Source organism: Lactuca virosa, chromosome 4 (assembly GCF_052849685.1).
Source record: "Lactuca virosa cultivar CGN04683 chromosome 4, Lactuca_virosa_CGN04683_v6, whole genome shotgun sequence".
Classification (NCBI taxonomy): domain Eukaryota; kingdom Viridiplantae; phylum Streptophyta; class Magnoliopsida; order Asterales; family Asteraceae; genus Lactuca; species Lactuca virosa.
In genome coordinates, this window is record NC_136429.1 from 425810300 (window position 1) to 425828910 (window position 18611).

An 18611-nucleotide genomic window follows, 5' to 3' on the forward strand; every position below is an offset into this window, starting at 1 on the left:
TAAGGAAAGATTCTCATCGCCTAAGTTTCAATTGGACAGAAACTTGGAATCATATGATTTGAATGATGTGATGTATGAAAACCTTGGTACTTGGGAAATTGGGACTAATTCCTTGTTTACATATGTATGTAAGTCAAGTGAAAGATGAAAGGATCTAGTACGCATTGAAGTGAACTGGTCAGGTCCACCACAAAGTACGATAAAGTTTATTCGTCATGATTTACTGAAAGCTTAGTAACTATGGTTATGCTTACAAGATTAAGTGTGATTCTGAATCATTGAAAAAGTTTCAATGTATAGCAGAACGAATAAGAAGAATCAATTAGGCAGAAAGATAAAAGTTTCTCCAATCTGAAAGGAAAGGAGAGTACTTGAGTATCGTGTTTTATGATCATCTTAGTGATTATGAAACCATGTCACAATTGATCCTCTAAGGACACCTTAGTACATTTGTATGGCTAAGAAGAGGAATCGTGAATTGTTGAAATGGTTGAATCAAAAAGGGTGAGTCACACTTCGTTCCAAAATCAATTCTTAGAGTCATAAACACATCATGAAATGTAGAGTAGAAAAGTTTTCTTACTCATGTACATTTGAGATTGGAAGTTGTGATGTTTTGGATAAAACAAAGACCAAAACCAATCGTATGAAGTGTTGTTCTTGATGAGAAACCGTACTAATTCTTGAATATTGTTTTGTCGAGGAATGTTTCTTAACAATAGAATCTTATATGTCAAACGAGAAAGGTCGGTAATTCCCTTCAAACTAGTGAACTAATCATCTTTATGCAAAGAGTGATAATATATATTAAGTTCACCATCAAGTTGCATCATCTCGGAATCATCAAAATCATTTTTATACAACTCACTTAACTTCAGTAGCATTGTTATTTCCAAATTTAGCAAAATGAATCATAAGGTCTCAGATCCCTTGTGTATATTAGTAATTAGGTGCTTATTTAACTACATCAATTCCAAATTCTATAATTTGCACATCTACAACCGTGTTGAAAATTTCAACTTCAAAATGAATCTAATTAGTAACTTTGGTCCTACTGCCTCTCGGGGTGACATAATTTTCAGTCATATCCACAATATTAATATTATTTTTTTAACAAAAAGAAAATACTATCGACAAAGTTTTATCAGGCCTCGTAATTCTTAAAGATTTCAATGCATCCATTGTCCCTCTATCCAAATAAGTCGCTTCTAGAATGTCTTGATCCTTTTTTAAGATACTTTGATAGTACGCTCGTGAGGTGTAAAACTTCATACATCAAATGTAAATAAAACACAAAATCAAGTTTCTTGAAATATCTTAAGATACCGTATGTTTGATTTCGGTTATTTATAGTAGATCCCTCCTCTTCAACATAAACAAGAACCTTAAGAACCTTCGGAAATAAGTTCATCAAACTTGTGATTGTTTTGAAATGTGAACCTTATTTTGTATCTCCCGCTCAAATAATAGAACTCTCTTGATTTAACCCTTTTCAATTTTAAGTTCTCCATTACCAATTGCCTTTTGCACCCTTTCTATGTAACTCTCTTGTAGCATGTATTTTCTTTTACATGAACCACATACCAAATTAACCACCAAAGAAATTTGCTCAAAGAAATCTTCAACATCATCGTGCTCTTTGCTACATCCACAATAACTTGTTGAAGTCGGTGTGCAAAGCAATGTACATAATGTGCTAAATCGTTATCCTGTAATATCAAAGCTTTCATACCATTGAATGTACCTCACATATTGTTTGCCCTATTGTGACCTTGTCCTCTTACCTATTAAAAAAATAAGATATAAGACATAAAGAAAATAATATTCAATTAAAACACATAATAATCAAAAAAAAATTATTACCTAATTCATACTTAATTTATTACCAATAAAAACTTTATTTATAGCCTCTTTAAGAATATTTGCATGCCAAAAATTCAAAATAAATTGAATAATGTAATCTTTATTCTTTAGTTTAAAAATTCTTATAATCTCCTTCTACTCTTTTACAACCAATAACTAAACCTTCTATGAACTAATGATTTAGTGTTGTTTGGTAAAACTGTTTAACGAGAAAAAAATCATTTTAACTTTTTAAATCAAAACAACTTCAAAAATTTAACAAAAAAAAATCATCAATTTATAAAGTGTTGTATATCAAACAAATTCAATTCACACATGAATTTTATCATACTCATTAAAGATCAACTCGAAATGAATCCTTCTAAAGTTGACATGACCTAATCTTACATGCTAAAGCATAGATTTATCAACATTAGAAGTAGAAGATACAAATGCAGAATTTTGAACAGGTAATAATTTGTCACCAATATTCAAACGAAACATTCTATTATTTAAATATTCAAAGCCAACAAACATTCCACCCTTAGATAAGATAAACTTATCTGACTCAATAACTTTTTTAAAACCATCAGAATTCAAACAACTAGAACTAACAAGATTCTTGCGAATCTTGGGAACAAACAAAACATCAAAAAGTCTAATTGTCTTTCCAGAAGTAGATTCAAGAAACACGACACCAACACCACAAATAGGAATAAAAGAATTGTCTCCCATTTTCAGCACCAATCCATCTTCAAGCGGAGTTAATGTTTCAAATATCCGTTTATCCTTACATACATGGTTCGTTGCCCCAGAGTCGATCCACTAAGAAACATCATCATCCTGAACATAGAAAGATTCAGGAATGAATGAAACATAGTAAACATAATTCTTATTAGAATTATCAAAGTTAGTCAAAAACTGACCTCCTTTAACTTGGTCGAAGACTCATTCACTTTTCCACTGGCTCCACTGTTTCCAGCACCATTGTTGCCTAAGTTCACACGACAATCATGTTTGCAATGCCCAACCTAATTGTACCTCCAACAAACCAGATCCTTTTTCTTTTTTTTAGAGTTGCTTGGGACATGTTCCTGCTTACGTTTGCCATGTCCTTTGTGGTTCTGATTTCTTGGTTTTTTTTCAACCATATGAACCGAGGGTTGTCCAGATTCAAATTTTCCGTTGGGTTTATCAGATTTTTCACTTTCCTTCGCACGAAGAGATTCTTCAATACGAATATGACTAGCAAATTGAACCAAAGACAGTTCCTCCTTTTGATGTTTGAAGTCCTTCCAGGATGGAGGAAGTTTGTCAATGATGCTTGACACAGCAATGGATTCATCCATATTCATACGGTGCAGTTTAAACTGACCATATATGCCAAGGAGTTCATTGTATTGTTCAGTGACAGATCTTGAATCGTCCATCTTAAAATTATTAAAATCACTGACCAGGAATTTCAGAGTAGTTAGCATGAAGTGCATCTTCTTCTTCCAACGCCTGAAATCGATGCCTTCGAACTTCTCCAGCTTTTCAAACTTCGTGGTCATCTCGCGGATTGAGTCTCCCATCTCTAGAAACATGAAATATCAGTTCGATTGTTGGATGAAATAGGGTTTATGTTGGAGATCTGGATACCCCTTGGATCGTGTGAACACTTTCCGAACTGATATTTCTACCCTATGTCTGGGTTGCAAAAATTCAGCCTAGGATAATCCAAGAGGACACTTACGAATCTAGGCATAGAAAACGTAACCCAAATTGCTAGAAGGATTTTGTGTTCGTTTTAAGAAAAAGAGAGTTAATAATTTGTGTGTCCCTCTTCTCAAAGAGAAGAGTCGTTTATATAATAAACGAGATTAGGGTTTCTCTTAGGGTTGCCGTCATGGGTTGCTTTGGAAGCAAGTCAAGGAAATCCATATTTTAATGAGGATTTAGGGTTTCCAAAACTACCGAAATTCGTTAGTTTTACCATAATCACCCTCAAAAATTTGAATTTCTCACTATGGTCCCATATGTAAAATTTAGAGACCTTTTGGGGCATTGCCCCAAACCCCACGGGGGCGCTGCCCCTTTGGAAACCCCGGACCCAGGAGCGCTGCCCTCGGGCCCCCGACTTGTCGTCGAACCGGCTTCTAGTTCGATCTTATACATGTGTGCACTCCACACAAACCCGTACATATATTAGAGTACAAATTATGAAGCTCCTTAGCTCACATGTTAGTTCCAATTACATAAAATGACCTGGTGACACTAAAATCACCAACAGGATACCTCTTAATAAAACCAGTAAGAAGTATACCAAACATCCCCGAACTCTCACCGGATATGTACGACTGAACAGGTTTTCAAACCTAACCTCGAACTGGTTTTGGTTTGACCGATCTGGTTCAGCCTAGCATGTTCGATTCAGATAGACTCACCATATTACAATGTCTAAAGCGGTCTAGAAATCTAGTCAACGAGGTCAACAGGCCAGTTGAAAACTAGGCTTTGAGACCACTTCGGACCTAAAAACTAGCCTTTTTCCCCAATAAAAATGATACTTTTTAGAAAATAGGTTTATATTGGTTCTTGGAAATTTCGGACCATTTGCTCCTCAATATTATGTGGTGCTCAAGCAGAAGGTCTGTGGTGTTCGGACATAAGGTTTGCGGTGCTCGATAAACAGGTATGCGTTGTTCGGACTTGAGGGGCTTATGACGTTTTTGGCTTGGCTCAAGCAGTTTTGTATGTCAACAGTCAACTCTTCATTATAAATAGATAGTCGTGTATGTTTGTAACTTGAAGTATAAAGGCTACAATTATAATAAAATCTCTCTCTAGTTCTTCCGCAGATTAGCCAAATTAAAATCATGGCCATGTTAAATCGTTGTATTCTAATTTTTTCTGCATCTTTATCGTGTGGTGTTATGTGGTTATTGATTTTGTATCCCAACAGAAAGTGGCTGTTTTCATTTGTTTTCAACATACCTAAAAGAAAACCTACCTGATTCTTGACAAATTATGTGTTCTCAGTTTTCAATTTGTGATATCGACTTTCATAGTTCATAATCTCTGTTATCATATTACTGCTTCCGTCTTAGTGCTAACTTTTATATTTTTCGTAATCCACATGATATCAGGAACATATCTGGAGACATTAGATAACGCAATTGCATCTGAATGGAAACGTTACATATATAGAGAAAGAGTACGCACACACATACAACGAGAAAATGCATGAAAAAACAACAATAGCATCTATAGCTTTATTCTGCATGTTCGTACTAGTATCACCAAGTGAAGTAGTACGTACTACTATCATGATTCATTTTTCTTTCATTAAACAGACCATTAATTTTTTAACATTTAGGAATCGAAACGCCACAAGCTGAAACAACCTTCTTGGCATTTGGAGAGTTAATGTATTGTCCAAGACTAGGGTTCTTCACGTACCCACAGAAACAAGGCTGTTGTGCTTTCAACTTGCTGCAACAAGCCACAGATGGTGTCGCCCCACTAGAGAGAAACGCAGCACATGGCAACAACTCTTGTGGATTACAAGTTGCAGCATTCGTCTTCTCGACATTGTCCACAAGCATCACCACCAACGCACACAAAACAATGAATGAAAATGCCTTCTTCATCATTTCAAAATGAGAATAATAAGTTGAAACTAGAGATCACAGAAAGGAAAGATGGTGATTTGTGGTTCTTCAAGCTTAAAGCTTCGTAATTTATAGTGGTTTAGTAGGGTTTTTTGGGTTATTTAATGGTTTTACTCAAGATTTTGGAAAACCTTATGTGGAATAATATATTTTCAAAGTTTCTTGACTTAAAGTGTTTGGTAGAAATGTTTGGGTTTGGTCTTCTCTACGTGGGTATGCTTCACTTTCGAGCTTTCTTTGGGGCAAAAATGCAAGTGACCATTCACCAACTTTGATGAACTAACAATCAATAGATATCGTATACAAGTAAAATCCCCACAGTTGTTTGAAAAATATTAATTTAGTCTTTTTTATAGTTGGAGATGAGAGTTTTATGATCAAGATGTTATTGCAACCACTTAATATAGTTCAAAGACTTATTTTTCATATTGGGTCTGTCCTTGGCTCTTACTTTTAATATCATCTCATTTTCCAGCTTAGCCATATTTAGATCTTATCTTTTTATTATTTTTAAACCATTAATCAATTTCATTAAATATAGAGTTGTATAATTTGAACAATAAACTAGTCTACCGCAAAATTAACTGTATCATAACAATATAATATCAGTATTTTTTATGATTCCAATAAATCATTCATACATTTTTACGTGTTTTAAAACATTGTTCAGTTCTAATTAGGTTGGGTATTATATCTCTCTTTCACCTATTAATCTTTATGTGTCACGTAAGCACTATTTCATTTCCACTAGATCTTTTATTCCTTTGTTTCAACTTAAGTGCTGCCCTTCTTCACGTTTCCCTCATTTATTTATTTTCATATAGACACATATCAAGAACATGTACAACACCTAATGCATTATGTAAAGCTTTATATGCAGAAAAAAAAAGGGAGGAGGGAGTTCCCCTGGCGGGGGTGGTGAGCCCAGGCACCGCCCTGAAGGGTGTGTGTTTCCGCCGGTAGCCATTGGACCACCTCAGATCCCGCCACACAGTGGGGTAACCAAAACACCCAGCCTTTATCTAGTATGTCACTTCCCATAAGTTTTATGATTATTTTCTTATATTTGAATATTAAATAATTTATTTTTAAAAGTATCATTATTACGAAGTCTTAGTGTAGAAAGTTGTAAATATCATTATTAGTAATTCAAAGTAACCAAACGGGGAAGAGGAAAATGGAAAGATCGAGTAAATGATGCAAGATGAGATGGAAAGAGTATGCACACTCTATACTATATGTACCATTTTGTGAGTAAAACCAAATGCAATTTTTTTTTTGTTTAAAAAAAATACAAAAACAAAAACAGTTTTGCATTTTGGAATAAAAACGTTATGTCTGTTTTTTATTTTTTTTCTTGCCTCTTTATCATTTAATAATATATATTTTACTAAAGAGAGATATATACAAATACACATGTTTATTATTTTAATTTTCAATAGAAATTATGAAATGTTAATAATTTTAAATACTAATATACGTTTTTTTTTCTTTCTTTTTAGAACGACGAATTTATATATGTTTGTGAGTGAATCCCTTGTTAGAAAGAGTATATCTAATCCATTAAACATTTATACAAGCTATTGTCAATATTTTGGTGCAATTGGATTGTTTTATTTTTATATATAGAAAACCATGCGAAACCATTTGGTTTTTTATAGACATAAGCAAAATCAACAATTTCTTAAAACCTTTCATTTATTTTTTGAAAAATTAAATATTCTCCTCTCTTTTGGTTTTACTTATATTTTTATTCATATAAAACAATGACATGTAAAATCTATTAATTCTCTCTTAATTTCATTTCTTGATCTAATAATTAGAAAAATTAATAAAAACAAGAAAAAATTGCAAAAATGGTCCATGTGGTATGTATTTTTTTGGGGTTTTAGTCCAAACCATGACTTTTTTGTCTTCATGGTCCTTTTGGACTAGTTTGTATGTGAAAATAGTCTCTCCGAAAATTAAAATGACTATAATACCCTTGGTATATTTATTTTTCATTTTTCTTTTTTCTTTCATTTTTTTATGTCTAATACTAATTCATTTATTTTAATAATTAATAAAATAAGAAGGGCTCTCTCTCTCTCTCTCTCTCTCTCTCTCTCTCTCTCTCTCTCTCTCTCTCTCTCTCTCTCTCTCTCTCTCTCTCTCTCTCTCTCTCTCTCTCTCTCTCTCTCTCTCATGAACACCCACATCATAAACATTACTAAACTATAAAAATTCAACAAATTTATATGTATTCTAGAATCAATTTTAATCTCTTCGTGTGTGTCTCAATGGCAAAAACATCACTATCTTGTTCGAGCATTTCATCGAACATCTTACATGCGTCTTCCATGTTTCCGTCAATTCATCTGCTAACAATTCAAGAATATCACATGCCATCGTCTTTACTGTTGTAACGTAATCATTCACAAGACTTCTATAGAAACAAATCAAAACCAAGATTTCAGACCATACAGAGATAGAGAAAAAATGAGCTCCAATATTACACATTATTAATGGATTCTTACTGGAATTTTTCTGGGTGTTCTTGAAAAATGGAGATAATTAGATTTTTGTTATTAGAATCGAGTTTGGCGTTGAGAAGAAGATATTCAACCCAACCAAAATCATCGTTTTGGCCAAGACGTTTGTTCCCATAGCCGAAGAGATTGGGTGGTCCAACTTTTTGTTTGACAGAAAGAGGAGAGGAGAAGAACTAAACTGCTTCTGATTCAAAAAAGGATTCCAAAACATAGGTTCTGTTCGTTTTTGTATGCTTCTGTTAAGAATCGATAATTGCAGGGAAAGTTTGAAGAATAAGGGTTGTTGGCATGTTGTATAAGCGTGTATTTGTATCTCTCCATCTTGAGAGAATTCTGACGAACAAAGGTACCCCATTGCTGACGTGAATCAAGTCGATTCAGCCAACAAAGTGCTAAATTGGATGAAAAATCAAAGGGTTTTTACAAGGGGGTTTCATTGTAGAAGACGATGAACAGTATTTGCCTCAATCAGGTATGCTCAGACCTTGTACCTCACTAGCTTCGTCTTTTTCCATTTCTCTATTCTTCCATGGATTCAGAAAAAGAAGGAGAACGGTAATGAAATCGTTGTTGGTGGGTTTGGGTTGCAAAGAGGAAGAACAAGGGGAAGGGATTGTATGTTCTCGATTATATGTGTTAATGTGTGTATACATATACGTTCTTGATTGTGTATGTATGTTCTCTCTTAGGAGGAAAATAATCATTCATCAGATTTCATATATATGAGAGAGAGAGAGAGAGAGAGAGATTACTTAACTTTTTCAACCATCCAAAACTAGCCCAATCCAATATAAGTTGGTTTAGATTACTCCAATCCAACTAGCCCACATTCCAAACGGCAATAATACTCTACTAATAGAACGCAAAATCAATGTGCAATTTTTTTACCTAACTTTTTCAACCATCCAAAACTTACTTTCTTTCGCTGCTTTTACCGATAAACCATTACTATCTATGTTAAACAGCTAACCTATTCACAATCATATGATCCTATATCAAAAGAACTCTGGTCTAGCAGTATCAGGAGTTGAAGATAGAAGTCTAATTGTAGACGAAATGTATAGATTTAGGATTAATGGGTGCATGTGTGAGCCGTTTTAAAAAACATCATAACAAAAATTCTCATTTATGAAACAAAAATTAATCGATCTAATGTTTATAGAAAGAATAGAAGTAAAAATAAAATTTCATAAGAATTACAAGAAAAGAAAAAACAAAAAAGATTTTAATGTGGGGGTGAAAGTTCGTCGCTATTTTTACCTTTCCCCCGAAGCATATCAGTAAAACCACCTCGCATGATTCTCCTGAATCTTGTGTCTTCAACGGGTGATTGTGGGTTAATGACATTTTTCGGGTCGGGTGGTGGTGGTGGTGGGATTTCTCCTGAATCCTTCTTTCCTAAAAGTCCACCTTCACTGAAGAAACTTGTCATGGAGGTCGGGAGTCCAAATTGAGTCCCCATGACTTTGCTGAACGTGTCAAAAGTTCCACTCGATCTTTCCTTTACTATCACTTCTAACGCCTCTTTATGCGCTGGGTCGAGCGCTTCCGTGTCTTTCAATAGGTTTTGTATTGTTGGCAGGAGGAGATCGCGTACACTCGCTGATGAAAGATCTGCAAGGAGTGGAGGACATTTTTCGTAATTTTACTTTCATTTATTTATTTATTATAGTACATTGCTATTTCTGGTTGTTGAAAGAAGCAAACCTGTAGCATCGAGAGCACGGATAGCTTCACAAAATGCATTGGCTCTATCGCGGCGTCGCACCATGTTGGTTACAGGTAGTTGAGCTGAAGAAAGATGAAATATCTTTGATAATAAATGTGCTCTTTGTCAAAGAAAATTAAAAAAGTCATTTTGATAAATATAAATGTATAATTATAGATTAAAGGATATAATCTTTTAGGCTCTCAGTTGTGTGTGGTACAGCTACCACTAATGCACGAATAACAGCAATTGTAGCTTCATGAGATCCATCTTCAAGAAAAGCATCCATTTGAACACGTATTTTGTCAACAATCTACCAGAATATATATAAGTCAGAATATATAGTTTTGTCAAAAGTCAAAACTCATTTTACCAAATACTAATTAACTTACAACATCATTTTTGAAGTTTTGAGCTACAGTTCCAAAGGCATCAATGCTTGCATACAACACATGTAAGTTTGGTTCAGAGCCCAAAGTCACAAGAGCAGGCAAAACATGTGATGAAGCAACTTTAGCATCAATATAAGGCACCTATTCAAAATCAAAGAGATTAAAAAGGCAACATTAAAAAAAAAAAGTCAAAAAGAAATTGACTTACAATCACTTTCAGAAGCTTAGCAGCGTTAATTTTCAAATCCATGTTGGAGCTCACAACCATCTCCCATAAGATATTGAAAACCAGATTATGGTGTTCTTCAAACAAGCTGCAAAACAGAATAATGTAATCTAATCCAATTGCAAAAGTAATTTTGATTAAAAAAAAAAATAAGGAATACGCACCAAAGGAAACGGACAGAGTTGTACACGTCAGCACTGTGGATTGCTGACCGGGTCGTCTTGTCAGCACTTTGGATCAAGAGATTCCTTAAGTATTCAGTTAATAGTTCATGCTTGTTAGGGAATCCGAGGACACCTGCTAATAGAACTGGTAGGACACACAAGGTGGCAATTCTTGCATCCATAGCAATTATTGGTCTTAGAGCTGAAAAAATAAAAATATTTAGTATGGAATATTTTGTAAAAAAAAAAAGGAAAAAAAAAAGTTTGTACCTTTAATTTTTGGTTGGGATGTTGAGCGGAAGCATGACAAGTCAGCATTATCGCCAACAGCCACTAAGAATAGAGGAAGGATTATATGTGTTAAATAATCCTCCCCGAATCTTTTAGAAACTGCTAGTAAAAACTGAGATAAGGAAATAATGAAGATATAAGAGTTTGTGTAAGAAAATAGAAAAACTGAAAAAGTAAGGAAATTTATGTACACTTGAGATGCGTTTTCTCAAACTATCTTCCTTTTGTGGTAAGAGAGAGAGAATCTGAATCAGACTGGGAAAGCAATCATCATGAAGCCACTCAAATGTAGGCCAATCTAAACGTCCCCTGTAAAAAAATAAATAAATATAATTTAGAAAAGTTAAAGTGGGTGTTAATGATTTTAAATAAACAGGAGAGGGGTGTTGGAACTTGGAACTTACTCTGCATACTTTTGAAGCAATTGAAGTGAAAAAAATGTTCCTGTAGATTCTGAAAAAGACTCATATGAACAAGTGTCGATAGCTATTTGGTGTACAACTGGAAGCAATTGCATCAGTAACCGAAGCAACACATCAACAGTCCATCGTTCTCTTTCACCTAAAACATGGAAGTGTGACTCTACAGAATCTTCAACCCCTGAAACAGGTGGACAACACTGAAAACAAAATACCATGTAAGGGACTCTTTGTTTACACTCAAAAGATAGCAAGGATTAATTTAAGTGCTGAATATAAGAAATAGCAACGTCCTTTCTTTTCTGTGTATTACAACATTGAACATTCTACTTTCAATTCTTTTCTTATCTACTTTCATTTCGTGCTATTACAGCCTTGTTCTTCCTATTTTGTTCTTATTCACGCATTAACTTTGAAAAACTACCTAATTATGGCATTGTATTTTTTGATTTTTTTTTTTTCTAATTAAGACATTATACTTTAAAAAACCTACCCAAATATAGCAATACAAATTGATTTAGTATTCATACAAAATTGCTATTTTGCTATAAGTATGAAAAATTAACCTACTTTCATTTATTTGTGTATTCACTTATAATGACCTACTTTCATTTCTTTCTATTAGAACCTAGTACTTTCAATTTTTTTTCTTATTAGTTAGGGTTAATCTCATAAAATACCTTATATTTTATGTTTTTTCTGGATTAAACCTCATCTTTATTTTCTTCCTGAAAAAGACCTTGTATTTTTTCATTTTTTCCGAAAAAACCCTCAACTGTCTTTTTTCCGAAAAAAAAAACCCTCAACCTTCTAACTGTTTCCAAATAAACCCTCAATTTCTTGTTTTTCTCAAAAAAAAACCCTCACATTTTACAAGTTTTTTCGGAAAAAAAAGAGTAAATTACACGAATGGTCCCTATGGTTTAGGGTAATTTGCATGAATGGTCCCTAACTTATTTTTTTAACTCGGAAGGTCCCTACTGTTTGTTTTTCTTACGCACTTGGTCCCTGTCTTACCTAAAAAGACTATTTTGCCCTTGATTTTTTATTTTATTTAAATAAACACTCCCCAACCCCACCCTTCCCACCTTACCTTACCTACCCCACCATTTTTTCCTATTTAAATAATAGTCTTTTTAGGTAAGAGAGGGACCAAACGCGTAACAAAAACAAACAGTAGGGACCAAGCGCATAACAAAAACAAATGGTAGGGACTTTTCGAGTTAAAATAATAAGTTAGGGACCAAGCACGCAAATTACCCCAAACCATAGGGACCATTCGTGTAATTTACTCAAAAAAAATGACTAAAAGGGCCAGATCAGGAAAAATGAAAAAATGCAAGGTCGTTTTCAGGAAAAAGAGAAAGTTGAGGTTTAATCTGGAAAAAAAACATAATATAAGGTCTTTTATAAGATTAACCCTATTAGTTATTACAACACTGTACTTTGAAAAATCTACCTAATTATAATTTACAGCACTGTACTTCCAATTTTTTTCTTATTACAACAAAATACTTTAAAAAACCTACTCAATTATTTGTATTTGGATGACATTGCTATAACTGAATAGATTTTTCAAAGTAGAATGTTGTAATAGGAAGAAATGAAAGTATGATGCAATAATAAACAATAAAAAAATCAATGAAATGAAAGTATTTATTGGATTAAAGTTTACCTCTACAGAGCTCAACATGTGAGAAATCAAAACTCGTAGAATATGATCCAATTTGTTACCCCACTTGAGCACAGCAGGAACTAGCTCTTTAATAGTTGTATCCACAACAGCTCCCGATGGATCACAAACCAAATGGAACATCATTTCCTCCACCTAAAAACATAAAAACAAGAAAATATATCGGGAAAACAGAGTATCATATATTTTTTTTATTTTTTACAGTTTCGTTTTGTATTTTTCTTGAAAGTCACTCAGCATATTATGATCATGGGAAAATGGTGACATGACATTCCCTTAGACCATGTTATAGCTTACATTGTAGGAAATGGAAACCCTGTCAAGTCAGAAAGCTTTGTTTCTCCATGATAGCCTCTTGAATCATATTTAGTGAGGCTGAGGCTGATGCTGACCTTGATATATTTATCCATATTTGGGAAGAGTGGAAGCAGCAGAGCTAGATTTCTTGTAGCAGCCTCACGAACTACAGTGGCGGAATCCTCTATGAGCTGTTGCACAATAGATAGGATGAGGGAGTCTCGAATCTCTGGCCTCACAAATCCTGCAAGCTCCCCACATGATTGAGCTACAAGCAGCCTGCGTTCCTCATACATGTGACTAATCTGCATACAATTAAATAAAAATAAATAAATAAATCACAAAACTATAAAACAATAAAATGAAATCTTTTTATCCTCACTTGCTCCCAACATTGGGGAAGCAACTCTGTTTCTGTTCGCATCTCTCCAACATTCCTAGCAAGTGTGACACAGGCCTGAATTGAAAAGAAAATATGTTATATGTTATGATTTTAGTACTAAGAGAATATACTTATATAAAAAGGGTAAAGAATGTTGTGATTTTTTGAAATTTGTTAAGTGTTTGAAAAAAACATACATCCATAATAATTCGTCTTTGTTGTTCATCTGGGCGTTTAATCAAGTTAAACAATGTGTGTGTCAAGGAATCCCTTGTGTTGCTATCCGGGTGTCTCTCAATTGCACACATCATCAGGGGAAGAAGCTCCTATAAGCAAATAACAAACAATTAACCCAAGAAGATTTTTTTTTTTTTTTTTTTTTGAAATTTTATTATGAAGAAAAAGTAGGATGGATATAAGTAAAAAAAAGTAACCTCTCGATGATTGATTAGCACATAAGGAACGATTTTAGGCAATGCATCTGAAAGAATCTGAATAGTTCCAGGACCCTGAAAAGTTAAAATTTGCATACATAAAAAGATTACTTAAAAAACAAGTGGTAAATCCTGAAAGTTTGATGTCAAAACTCAAAAAGCGACCTTTTTAGAATCATGTTGAACAGAAGGAGTACTTGACTCTGGAGTCAACCCATTATCAGTTTTGACTTGCACATTGTCTTTAAGGAGATCCTTAGCCACATCATTATCATCTGATTTAGAAAATTCCTCATGTTTATCATCAGTGTTTTGATCTCTCACATTAATTGATGGTGATAATATCATGTCATTTTCACATAATTTTATAACTTCATCTTTCCTATTGGTTATTTCTTCAACATTATTTACAGGTGTGGTGTCATCAGATTTTGTAGCATGTAGTCTTTCAATCTCCTGTTGTAAAGATTGTATTTGTTCCTTGTAGCTTTCTTCATCTTCTACATCGCCAGGTGGCACATGTTCTGATTGAGCTGCAGCTGCTTCAGTTTGCTTTTGAAGTGAAGTTATTTCAGCCTTGTAGACAGTTATTTCTTTTCTTCTTTGTTCCAGTGAGTGCTTTACATCTTGAACCTGATTATCTTTCTCCTTGATATCCTTCTGCAAAGTCTCTAGTGACTTTTTTAGAGTTGCTATCTGTGAATCAACTAAATCTCTGCTTCTCAATAAGGTCTGTTTTTCATGTTTCAGCTTCTCGTTTTCTTTCACCAATGATTCATTCTCTTTTTGCATGGAAAGCTTCTCCTTAAAAAAATAAGGTGATATCATGTCATTTTCACATAATAGTAATGTTGTTTTTTTTAGTTATTGTTGTTTTGTTTTTTTTTTTATTTAAGCAGCACCCATGAACAATATATTCCACAAAGGGAGAATTTCATATATGCCCTTCTTAAACATCAAAATTTAATTTCTTAATATCATATTTACCCTTTATAAACCTTCAAAATACCATATTTGCTCAAATCTTTTTTTTTCCAATGTTTTTAATAGTTCATAATCATTTTTTTTATATCTTAGAGTTATTATAGTAATTAAAATTTTTAACCATATTATCCATACATCTATAATAACTGAACTTCTACTTCTAAATTGTTTGAATGTCGCTCTCTTGACAAACAAAACACTTCATCTTCAGCCCTCTACATGGAATGTATGCATTGATTGCTTAGTTTTTGATGTTGTTGAATATTGTCATATTGTAGATGGATTATATTTTAGATATTGCTATTGATATTTTGATGTTTAAGAAGGGCATATATGATATTTTGATATTAAAGAAGGGCATATACGATATTTTAAAGTTTTATGAAGGGTAAATACGATATTTAGAAATTAAGTTGGGCAAATATGATATTTGATGTTTAAGAAGGGCATATATTTGATATTTAAGAAGGGCATATATGATATTTTGATATTAAAGAAGGGCATGTACGATATTTTAAAGTTTTATGAAGGGTAAATACGATATTTAGAAATTAAGTTGGGCAAATATGATATTTTGATGTTTAATAAAGGTATATACAAAATTTTCCCTTTAACAAATACATGGGATGCAAGTTGTGTGAACATAAAGCAAAGTGCTTGAAGAATTAAATTACCTCAGCTGCTTCTGTAGTGGAAGAAAGGTACTGATAATAGTAATGGCGCAAGGCATCTGGCACAGATGCAGATGAATTCTCCCAATCATCTAGATTCTGGTCAGTAACCTGCAAAAAATCCAAAATCATATGTTGAATCTTTTTAATGTTAGCATTTATATTTCATCAGTACAATTAAAACATATGAGATATGAAGTAGCAAAAGTAATTAACCTCTTCATAAAAGGTCATGGCAGTTAAACGGTATCCTGCTAAGAGCAAATATTCCTTTACAGCACAGTTTAGGTCATGACGTTCTTCTGCCTTTAAAGGACCCAAATCTGAGAATTTTGTCTCCCCACTTTGTTGAATACTTGACCCGTTTTTTGCTTTAGCATCTGCATACATCATAAGTTACATCTTTTAAAAGAAAGTAATTTCAGAAAACAATAAACGTAAGGTTCTTTCATGAAAGCGGATAAAATTGATGTTTATCATTTACACTAAACACGGTTTTCTTATTCATTGGGGAAATGACTAATGTCATGGGTTCTTATAACAGCATTTGTAACACTACATAGAGGTATTTTACACACAAACAAGAAAACCCATCAAACTGAATGAAAATAGAAGAGGAATTAAGCATTTTACCACTTGGTTCATCTTGTTTGGCCTCAGATTTCTTTTGCAACTCAGTCTTGAGCTTCAAAATGTCTTCTTGAGCCAAACGGTTCTCATAGTCTCTGATTGCTAGTTTCTCCTCTAGTGCTTCTTTTTCCTCCAGCAGACTCTGTGGGTCGGCAACTAGTTCAAATAAATAAATAAAAAGTAACAAATAAGTCTCCAAAATGCATGTATTCACAAATATAAACTATATAGTTATCTTATACAAACAGGCTTATAGTACTATTTAAAGAAACAGGGCCCTAGTGGCTTAAAAACGATCAATTTCAGTCAAATTATTAGTGGCTAAATTGCAGCAGTTATACAGATGTTCTGTTCCAAGGATTAGACACATGTGTGACATAGCTATTGGATACTACTATACAATATTCATGGGTTTGGTGATGGAGAAATGAGCTACCAAATTGTTCTGTTGACCTACTCAGAAATTAATGTCCTAGAATTCTAGCTTCTTTTAAATTATGTTTATGATGTTACAAGAGAACCTATTTCTTTTCATGGTAGACACATGAAAATGACAAAACATGGGTTGTGTGAATAGAACCTATCTAACATATTTGCTAGTACTTTGTTAAAAATATGATATCTAACACTCCACTCTAGATGAAGTTAAAGTCTCTTACAACCTCGTTTTTCTTGTGATCTAGTCATTGGTAGGGTATATGCCACAAACTCCAATATCCTACCATATTCACAGCTAGTTCTGTATGTCAACAGAAAAACATCTAATGAACTGCATGCAATCTAATTTAGAAATACAAGTGTCTGATTAGTAACAGATACACTGATCCTCATACACTAGACTTACAGATGAAGCTTGTTCACTTTGTGAAATTTCATCAGCCAACAAGAGAATCATATTCTTGTAATTTTATGATTTCTAGGGTTCGGCTTTCATGAAATCACGCCATGAATCTCCTACACGAACACATAAACTAAATAACTCTACAGAAAAATCAAGTCGTTGATAGTTGAGATCAAACTCGGCTCTCATTATCAATGTCAATTGTCAAACTATAACAAGCCAAACTTAAGCGGACAACCAGCTCAACAGTCATACAACATGACCAGTGATTGTAAATATATGAAGTCTGTATGGATTTTCAAACCTAGTTCCCTGCGGATTCACATCACATCCTGCTCTCATTTCAAATTTCACTACTAATAATTTATAAGACAAAAATTCAGTCAATTAAGGACAATTATAACAATATATCAACAGTTTTAGCAAATAGGTCCAACCTCGAAGAGAATTAAACCGTGAGATCTGATCTGGTGGAAACTGAATGGGATCAGCAAAGAATTCCTTGAGGCGAATAGCTTGATCATCGCGTCCATCATCGAGGAGCTCGTGAAGCAGCTCAAACGCTGATAACAAGTAATTCTCCTCCAATAAGAAGTTTACCACGCAATTACACAGCGATGATTTCTCCACGTCCATTTTACTCTAATCAATCTATCGCAAGAACATTGAAATTTCAAAAATGTCTTTCGCTGTATCCGATTCGATGGGGAAAATTCTATGCATCTCAGGTTCATGAAATTTGAAGGTTTTGTTAAGATCTGTTCATGGAGTCCGAGCTCGAAGAGGAGTAAAAACTCGTTAGTCGCTGGAAGAAATTCTAAGGGGCGAAATTGTAAAATCTAAGGGTCGGGTTATTAGTTAAAACTTAACACTTAAAAGGGTAAGGGGCTGCTTGATTTAAGCTGACCGGGTCCGATCAGTGCTGACTGCTGACTCGGTCAGCAGTCGGATGTTTGGTAAATACAAATTAAAGCTGACTCGGTCAGCCAATTACTCTTACCCGGTAAGCCAAAAAAACTCTTCTGACTGGAAATTAGATACGCGTTTTCTTTTTTGCCTTTTGCCCTCACTCGCCTCCTTCGCCATTGCCATTACCCTAGACAAAAGCTACTCCCGTCTTCTCCTTCTCCATCGCCAAGACCTGCTGATCGCCTCCTTCCCCATCTTCTCCGGCGACGACGCAGCCCCTCTTCTCCGGCGACAACGCTCCGGCGACGACGCAGCCACTCTTCATCAGCGACGCACACACACAGGTAACTGCGTGATTTTTTTTTTGCTTTTTTTTATCTGAAATCACAACACCCTTCCTGTCTTTGTGATTTCAACAAGTAGTCCCCTTATGTGTATATATGCCTGGTAAGATCAAAATGCTCAAGACAACAGCCCCTTATGTTTTGAAGAAATTTATATTGCTGGTAATAAGTGTGAAATCACAGCCCCTTATATGGTTGTT

The 18611-nt window shown here is 34.0% G+C and overlaps 2 protein-coding genes and 1 pseudogene across 3 annotated transcripts; all 3 read right to left on the bottom strand.

The window, feature by feature from the left end:
* Positions 1-2253: 2253 nt before the first annotated feature.
* LOC145106591 (uncharacterized) lies at positions 2254-3416 on the bottom strand. The gene is made up of 3 exons (XM_079043555.1): positions 2945-3416; positions 2769-2836; positions 2254-2667 (listed from the first exon to the last, which is right to left on the bottom strand). The coding sequence occupies exons 1-3, from the start codon at positions 3414-3416 to the stop codon at positions 2254-2256; spliced, it is 954 nt and encodes a 317-aa protein (XP_078899681.1).
* Positions 3417-5189: 1773 nt separating this feature from the next.
* LOC145106593 (non-specific lipid-transfer protein 2 pseudogene) lies at positions 5190-5474 on the bottom strand (annotated as a pseudogene).
* A 3647-nt stretch (positions 5475-9121) lies between these two features.
* On the bottom strand, positions 9122-17996 carry LOC145109011 (HEAT repeat-containing protein). Of its 2 annotated transcripts, none has more exons than XM_079046112.1 (19): positions 17596-17996; positions 16321-16473; positions 15904-16067; positions 15691-15798; positions 14198-14830; positions 14033-14107; positions 13796-13924; positions 13599-13673; positions 13312-13521; positions 12902-13054; positions 11212-11426; positions 10999-11116; positions 10787-10919; positions 10517-10718; positions 10335-10440; positions 10127-10267; positions 9922-10047; positions 9734-9848; positions 9122-9640 (listed from the first exon to the last, which is right to left on the bottom strand). In XM_079046112.1, the coding sequence occupies exons 1-19, from the start codon at positions 17792-17794 to the stop codon at positions 9252-9254; spliced, it is 3444 nt and encodes a 1147-aa protein (XP_078902238.1). In that variant the 5' UTR covers positions 17795-17996; the 3' UTR covers positions 9122-9251. The 2 variants fall into 2 exon arrangements, with proteins under 2 accessions (XP_078902238.1, XP_078902237.1); XM_079046111.1 differs by having other exon boundaries at positions 14198-14836.
* Positions 17997-18611: the final 615 nt, after the last annotated feature.